This window comes from Xiphophorus couchianus, chromosome 6, assembly GCF_001444195.1.
Source record: "Xiphophorus couchianus chromosome 6, X_couchianus-1.0, whole genome shotgun sequence".
Lineage (NCBI taxonomy): Eukaryota > Metazoa > Chordata > Actinopteri > Cyprinodontiformes > Poeciliidae > Xiphophorus > Xiphophorus couchianus.
The window spans coordinates 26,940,893-26,949,935 of record NC_040233.1 but is presented as its reverse complement, the minus strand read 5'-3'; the positions used below and the strand labels follow the sequence as shown (position 1 = coordinate 26,949,935).

General features: G+C 38.7%; 1 protein-coding gene across 1 annotated transcript; it reads right to left on the bottom strand.

The window, feature by feature from the left end:
* Positions 1 to 6,654: 6,654 nt before the first annotated feature.
* Positions 6,655 to 8,967, bottom strand: LOC114147087 (tripartite motif-containing protein 16-like). Its single transcript, XM_028021629.1, has one exon. It carries the CDS (start codon positions 8,874 to 8,876, stop codon positions 7,218 to 7,220), a length of 1,659 nt encoding a protein of 552 aa, XP_027877430.1. The 5' UTR covers positions 8,877 to 8,967; the 3' UTR covers positions 6,655 to 7,217.
* Positions 8,968 to 9,043: the final 76 nt, after the last annotated feature.

The window sequence follows — 9,043 nt, the reverse complement described above, 5'->3', positions numbered from 1 at the left end:
AAGTTATTTGAATTTGAAACCTACAGAATGTAACGTCACAAATCAGGAGGCGCTGCACTGTTACCTAGCAACCTCAGTGAAGCCCAGCCCCATTACCAAGCAACCCAAGCAAAGCACATCCCCGTTACCTAGCAACTCAAGCAGAGCTCCAGTACATTTGGTTTCTCATTTGTTTACCTTTAGTTCTTTCTCTTTATTTCCATATTTTTCTGTGTTGATTCTCACGTCATTCACTTCACATCCTTAAGAAGCCAGCTAGAGGATGGTTCTGTTCATCACCACTGGATGAACAGTGGTGCAGTGCATGGTTCTGTCATGTTGGTGCAACATGGTTTGAATCCCGCCCTGGAATCTTTCAATCAGTTTCAGCATTGTCTCTATGCATGCATGGACTTGTGCCGCGTACTTCCCACAGCCAAAAAAATATTACTGTTACTAAAACTGTTCCTTGGAATTGTCCTTCAAGGTCTGTGTGCGTGTGTTTGTGTGTTTGCTTGGTTGTTTGCTGTGGGTTTCTCTAGGTTGTTCTTAGATTAACTGGCAACCTGCGCAATTAATCTCCTGACCTCTCATTGGACGACAGGATGGAAAATCGTACCTCTTGCCCAATGACTGCTGGCATCAGACCCTGCAGGGAAAAGCAAGTCTAGTCAATGGATGGCTGGATGAGTTGTGCTTTCACTTCCTAAAACAGAAACTAGTTTAAGTTTCACTCAATTTTTTACATTTGTGACAAAATAATGAAAACCTCACTTTGTACATTTAACTACACGCTAGTTACAGACATTTTAAACCTGCTGAACAGGAGGGGAAGGGAACAAAGAAATATGTTTACAGAGTAAATGTCGTGTTCTGTGTTTTTTGTGTGTTAATTTCGAGTTTTCTGTGTCTCGGTGTCTCCGTGTTGTCCTGTTCTCCCCTTGATTAGTTCCCAGGTGTTTCTCATTCCCTGATTACCCCCAGTGTATTTAGTGTCACCTGTGTGTCTGTTCTTTGTCGGGTCCTTGTCTAATGTGCACTCAGTCTTTCGTGTTCCAGTCTTGTTAACGGTTGCTACCGGCGTCGAGCCCTGGCTTCCGCTCGGCCGTGCTGCCCGTTGCTGACACTGTGTGTTGCACTATTAAAATCACTATTCATCTTACCTGGGTCTACAGCGTCTGCCTCACCACCTCAACACCACACTGTTTCATGACAGTAAAGTTATAGGAAGTCAGAAAAAAGAGCAGGCATGTGCAAGGGGGATGAGATAGAGGAGGCTTGAGCTCCTTTTATCCTTGATGCCCCGAATCCCCTTTTTTTGAGTTTTTTTTTCAGTTTTTAAAAAAAAAAATTTACATTCATTTATTTGTGCATCAGGAGGCTTGCTTGTGCCCCTCAACAGTAGTATAGTTTAGCTAACAATAACAATATTAGCAAAATAAATCAGTCTGGCTGCCCGCGGTCTAACAATGACTAAACGGATTGTTAGTTCCTCTGCCTCCATGTTGTTAAGGCCCATTGGTGGGTCGGATCTGCGCTCTCTAACAGATTATGGGCAAAAATTGATTTTTTTTTTTTCTTTACACTTGTTTGTGAATAAAACCATAGGTTTAATCTTAAAGGTAGAAATATTGCATTTATTTATTTTTGTAATTGTCATAGCAGAAAAAACCCCTCCTGTGACTGTCACTGTGAAGCGACCTCAAAGCCCCGGTACCACCTGCTCACTGTTCGCTCTCACCTTAACAGGCGGATTTACAAGGTTGCTGATGGGATCTGGGCTGGAGGTGAGTGGCTGTGAATCAAAGTTACTGCAGAACCTCAACTGCTACAGAAAGATTCGGCCCATATCACATAAACATACTGTACCAACAATTTGGACTGTAGCATAAAGTCAAACATGCCACAATTAAATAAATCAAGATGTTGGAGCCTATTAAGAATTAGAGTAATTTATTTGTTATTTTTTGCTAATATATTACTGTTAGGGTTAGGGGTCTAAAGTTATGTGAATGGTAGATCTGTTGTTATTTGTTTATTTATTGGTTTTGCTTAGACCCTCCTCCCGGTCAGTCAGCCTCCTGCTGTGATTAACAAGCAGAAGCAGCTGCTGTGGTTGATCTGACTGTTTGGTTTAAGATTGAGGAGTGAAATAGTTTTTCTACCACCAAATAAAGTTTATTTTTACATTTTTTGAAAGTGAACTCGGAGAGTGTTTCTGTTCATTTTGTACGTAAAGAAAGCTCACATTTTGCAACCAGAAAACTCTCCGCTAGTGCTTTTTGTTTTGGATGAGTTGAAAACCTCCTCCTAGAAACGACTCTGGTACCTTTTGATTTTGGAAACTTGTTATCATGCAAGAGTAGCCGTAACACAAGATGTCCCAAAAGCAGGCGCGGACTGGAATAACGAGGGATTCCCCGGTGGGCCGCTCTGTTAGTGGGCCTGTGGACCGTCCACACAGCTCCATGCCAAAGCCCATGGCGCGCTGCACCCTCTTGTTCTGCGTTGCCACGACACCTCAAACTACATCATATCAATGCCTTTTCTACCTACCTTCTGCCTTTTCAGTCAGGCAGGTTTTAGCAGTGGCTGCAGAGTGAACCTGTAAACACATTAATCAGCATAACAGGTCAGCCTGCTGAATGAAGAGAACCAATCGGAAAATAATCCACTCCATGAAGCCCAAGGTAACATAGAGCCTTAGGCAGAATCTGATTTAGAGGCCCCCCTTCAGCATCACTAAGTATTTAAATATAGATTTAGTGAAGTCTGTGAAAGGGAGCCCAGGTTAATTGGCAAACACTGATTACTGGCTATTATTTACTGTATATACAGTACAGACCAAAAGTTTGGACACATCCTCTAATTCAATGGGTTTTCTTTATTTTCATGACTATTTATAAGGCAAGAAATCCCACTTATTAACCTGACAGGGCACAGCTATGAAGTGAAAACCATTTCAGGTGACGACCTCTTGAAGCTCATCAAGAAAATGCAGAGTGTGTGCAAAGCAGTAATCACAGCAAAAGGTTGCTACTCTGAAGAAACTAGAATATAAGGGCTATTTTCAGTTGTTTTACACTTTTTTGTTTAGTGCATATTTCCACATGTTATTCATAGTTTTGATGCCTTCAGTGTGAACCTACAATGTCAATAGTCATGAAAATAAAGGAACTCATTGAATTAAAAGGTGTGTCCAAACCTTCGGTCTGTACTGTATGTGTGAACAAACTGAGCTCAAACACAAAGATTACAGACAGCATCAAGTTGTAGATGCCATGTTAACACAAGTTGCTAATATGAATGTTAATATTATTAGGGTTTATTTAGTAAAATAGAAGAAATTTGCTTATTTCATAACATACTTTATAACCAGCGACTTTCTCTCATATGATCTTTTTAACAACTACTCAGATCAACACAGCCCTCCAGCTCTGTCAGCAGCAGCATTATACCTATCGGGGAAAACATAGACTAAATTTGCTTCGCAGTGTCCCCACATGATGACAATAATACAGTGTTATCCTATAAAATATTAGAGTAGAGATTAATATGCCACGTTGTTGTATGGTGTTTTAAGATTTTGCTCTATGTGCCCCTTTTTAACTTTGGGCCCCCGCCCCTCCAACGGTCTCTGCACGGCCCTGAAAAAGAGGACAGTGCAGAGGTGAATATAAATATTTAAACCGTCTGAAATGTGTTTTTCTGCAAACTTGTGAATTTTGTCTAAATTTTACAAATAAAAAGAAAAGAAAATGTGGTCCAGCAATCCACTTCATAAAAGCAATAAAAATAAAAGGTTTGTTTCTGGAGACAGTTTCAGTTCCTCAGAAACAAAACTAGTTTTTGCCCAGGTTTGCAAATCACACCCGTTTCTTGTGTTTGACGTTGATCACATGAAAGATAAGCAAATTAACACAGCAAGGGTCACAAAAAAGAGGAAGCACTGAGGAGGTGATAGGTGCATATAAACATATTAAAGCTTTATAGAAGTAAGTAAGTAATAAAAATACAAGGTTTGTTTCTGGAGACAGTTTCAGTTCTTCAGAAACAAAACTAGTTTTTGCCCAGATGTGCAAATTACCTGGTAGTGGAACATCTGTGCCACGGCCATTTCTCATGCTTGACTTTGATCGCATGAAAACGAGACAAAAACAGGATGAACTGGGAGAACTCGTCTTCCTCATGGGAACAGAGCGGGATGTCAAGGAAACATTTTAAAACTGAACATGAAACATGATTTGCTTTTGAGTAGAAATCTAATTAAAAAAACATCTAACAGAATCAAACCAAACCACACAACGAGCTGAAAATCACAAACATTAGAGAATGTGTCCATATTATAAAGGCTAAACAATAAGATGTTTAAATTTGCTCATAAATAAATAAATGCAGATTAAGAAGACTCTCAAAGGCCAACATGTCCTCAGAAAGAACATCATTGGTTTCGGAGCCTATTAAGAATTAGATTAATTTATTTTTTACTAAACTATTAATGTTACAGATCCAAGATTATGTGAATGGTAGATCTATTGTTATGTATTTTATTTTTGTGCTTAGACCCTCCTCCTTGTCAGTCAGCCTCCTGCTGTGATTAACAAGCAGAAGCAGCTGCTGTGGTTGATCTGACTGTTTGGTGAAGGACTGAGGAATGAAACCACAAATTAACGTTTATATTTAAAGCCAACTCGGAGAATATTTCTGTTATTTTTATAAGTAAAGAAAACACACTTTTTGAAACCAGAAAACTCTCCGCGAGTGCTTTTTATTTTGAGTGACTCGAAAACCTCCTCCCAAAAAACTACTCTGGTGTTTGGATATTTGAACCTAATTAGGATGCAAGAGTAGCCATAACATTTGGATTTTCCCAATTGCTTCAAACATCGTCCCAATTGCTTCAAACATCGTGGTCTTATGTTAATTTATGACTTAAAAAAGAACATAATCTCAAATATTTCTGACACTTAGGTAATTCTTACTTTTTATTCTTGAGTTATTCTTGCATTTTTTTTTAGTTTTGCAAACTAAAAAAAGGAAACACTCAGTCTGATTTCATGTCAGATAATCATAAAAAAATTACCTTTGTTTAGAAACTGGACCAAAGAACAGAGAATATAACAAATGTCTGATGATGCAGATTGTGATATCATAGTTCTACTATTGCACTAAAGAAACATTGTAGCTGTTTCTGACATCTAGTGGTAAAGTTGGAGATTGCAGTCATCTCAAACTTTGCCCAATAACTCGCTATTATTTGTTTATTTCCACTCTTTCGCTCTGATCTCTTTTAGCATTTTTTCTAAGCTCTTAAATTATATACCTTGTGTTTTATTAATGGCTTATAAACTTCACAGATTTGTTATTGACTGCTTTATCAACTATTTAATCATTTTTAAGTTGAGGTGTTAATGTAAATGGGCAATATTACCACTTTTTCAGAGCATCAGTAAATGTATGACAAATTTTCTATATTAATTTAGCTAAGATTTAGTGTTGTTCAGAGGAGGTCAGGTAATTTTAGCAGATTGTTAATTGTATTCTGTGGATCAAACTGATAAAACTGAACTTTTTTTTATCACTTTGAGATTCCCATCTGACAACAATCTGAAAGTCATGCTGCAGCTAAGAGGTTTTATTCCTGTACTAAACACGGGGCTGAAAACCATAACTGAGTTATTTTGTGCATCTATCAGACTTGATAATTTTAGCTTAAAATATATTTTTTTATTAGTCATCCAATCTTCCTTACACTTTTGCCTTATTTTGAAATAAATCTAAACAGAGATAAAACTTTAATACAGACATTTGCATCTCATCATGGCATTAAACAGATTATAGAAGTACTTCTTAGAGTAATTACAAACCAATTGATAAGTAATTGTTTCTTTTTTTCCTCTGTATTATATATATATATTTTTATTCCCTTCTCACCCACCACGGGTGGTTCTTATCCTCTGAGCTCGGGTCCTCTACCGATCAACATTCAAATGCTTTATAAATGCAATTATGCTGAACTGTATCTGGTGTTTAGCACTTTAACTAGTTAGATAATTAAAAACTATGGTCTTGCATGTGTGTTTGGAGTGTGTCCTGTTTGCTGCTGCTTTGACTGAAGTGTTTACTGTTTGGATTTATTCCAGGTGGCAGGAGTGGTCCAATTAAATACAATTTTTTTATATTGTCATCAAATTAAAATGCGGTCTGACTGGAACACAGGTGCTACAGCTCCACCTTTTTTACACTTTTTGAGCAGTAGATTTAACAATCTTGCTTGCAATGCCTTGTTTCCACTGAGTGTTAAGTCATGGATCGGTTCAGTTTAGTATATTTTGTCTGCTTCCATTGTAAAAGTAGCATAAACATCTGACTGTACCGCCTTTTTACTTCCTCCTCTGTGCAGATCAGTGTTGCTGCTGAGTGTCAGTATTTTCTAACTGAAATTAATTAAATAAAACCCCTCTTCCTTAAACCTCATATCCCCTTCAAGGTCAGGATTACTTGTCTTTTGTCTTTGTTTAAAACATTATAATAAAATCCATGTTCTGTTTAGGAATATGTTTGTAAAGACTCTCTTAGAACATTAAAGTTTAGTTTAAAATCTAAGTGATAGTTTGCTGAAAAAATTATATTTTAGAAAATAGAGATGAGTAGAAAATGTGGAAACAGTAAAAGTACTTGAAAAAAATAATTTTTATTATTTACCACAAACTATTAAAAAACAACATATGAATAATTTGATTCTATTCATTCAGAAAGTGATGAACATGTGATGCAACAACACAATCTTCCAGTAGGTGGCAGTGTAGCCACTAGAGAATCATTAAGACAGATCAGAACAGGAAGGTAAAAACAGACATTATAATGAGAGACAACATTAAAATAGATTTGGATTCAAACTTTACAATCATTCCCAACAGAACTGAAAGTGAATCAACAAGACATTAAATCAGCTCAAGTTCACAAAGAGATGATATCTGTTGTCTCATGCGTCTCGGTACGCGAACAAGAACATGACAAAAAACAAAATGGTTTCACATTAACAACCTCAGGAATAATTTTACATTTCATTTAAAAGTCTTCCTATTAAAAGCAACAAATCAGAAAAAGCTGTGGTGAAAAGAAAGTAGTGAACATTTTTGAAGATTATCTTTTTTAGGTCTAGACATAAATTAATGGTTTTAAATAAAAGCTTGCAAAAAAGAAAAATAACCAATTGAACTTTAACTGAATTTTGTTTATTTAAGTTTACAGAACTCTGCAGAATCTCCAGTTTTACAGCTAATGCAAACTCCAGCGTGTAGCGGCTGAGTGAATGTGGTCTGGACTCTGTGGATCAGAGTCATGGTTTCAGAGACGCTGTAGAAGGACAGAATACCTGCTCTGTGATCCAGGTAAACTCCCACTCTGGAGGAAACTGGACCTGAGACGGAGGTTGAGATGTTGTTATACCAGAAGATATTGTTTTGGTAACAGTCTAATGCCCAAGATTTGTCATTACATCCAAATATACTGTCATCTCCTTCTCTGCTAATATTGTTGTATGCAACTGCTACATAAACTCTCCCTCTTCTCTCCACCTCCCAGTAACAACGTCCAGTCAGACTCTCTCTACTCAGAACCTGAGTATATTCACTGAATCTGTTAAGGTGACTAAAATAAGACTGATGTTCATCCATCACTGTTGCCTTTCTACTTCCCTCTGATAGTAACAGTTGTATATGTGCTGTGTTTGGGTCCAGAGTGATTTCATGTGAATATTTTAGGAATTCAGCTCTGCTCTTTGGTTCTGGTTCTGACAGTAGAACATCCACCTCAGTGACCATCAGTGAGATGTTTATCCATGAGTCTCTCAGGACGTCCTGTAGTTTCTCTCTGAGCTCTGACACAGCTGCTGTCACGTCCTCAAAGTGTCTCAGAGGACGGATGTTGATGCTGGATGAGTGTGTAGACTCACTGAGTGCTGGCAGTGAGGGGTAGTTGAGGAGAAACTGGTTGTGATCCTCTGTGTGTGAGAGCTGCTCCAGCTCAGCATGTTTCCTCTTCAGCTCAGTGATCTCCTGCTCCAGCTTCTCCTGAACATCTTTGACTCGACTCACTTCAGTTTCCTGCTGGGATCTGATCTGCTGCTTCACATCAGATCTTCTTTTCTGGAGGAGACGGATCAGCTCAGTGAAGATCTTCTCACTGTCCTCCACTGTTTTATCAGCAGAGTGATTGATGGCCTCCACCTCCTGTTGAAGCAGCTTCACATCTTTCTCTCTGTCCTGGATTCTCTGCTGGATGTTTCCTCGTCTCTCCTCCAGCTCTCTCTGCCTCTCAGTCCTTTCTGCTGCAGCTGAAATTATGTTGTGGCCTTTATGTTCATCTAGTAAACAGAGACTACAGATACGCTTCTGATCAGTGCGGCAGAACATCTTCATCACCTCACCATGCTTAGAGCAGATGTTCTCCTGGAGGTTCTTGGACGGCTCCACCAGCTTGTGTTTCTTTAAAGGAGCCACATCATAATGAGGCTGAAGGTGTTTCTCACAGTAAGAGGCCAGACAGACTAAACAGGACTTGATGGCTTTCAGTTTTCTCCCAGTGCAGAAATCACAGGCCACATCTTCATGTCCAGTATAACGGTGATCAGCAGGAGCAGCTTGGGGTCCAGTCTTCTTTAGTTGCTCCACTAAAGCTGACAGGATGGTGTTTTTACACAGGTCAGGTCTTGGTTTAAAAGTCCTTCTGCACTGAGGGCAGCTGTGGATTCCTCTCTGATCCTCTTGATCCCAGTGAGTCTTAATGCAGGTGAAACAGTAGCTGTGTCCACAGGAAGTAGTCACTGGATTACTCAATAGATCCAGGCAGATCGAACAAGAGAATGTCTCCTGGTCCATAAGACGTTGCTCCATTTCTCCAGTCAAACTGACTGTGAGTTTCACCTTGTGAGAATATATTCTAAGCTTTTGTTTATTAAAGAATGTTGTCTGTCAGGTCTGGCACCTACGTATTTACTACCCCAGCTGTCACTTCTAGGAAAAGGTTGAATGTGGAATGACTGGTACTGCATGAAAGCAGG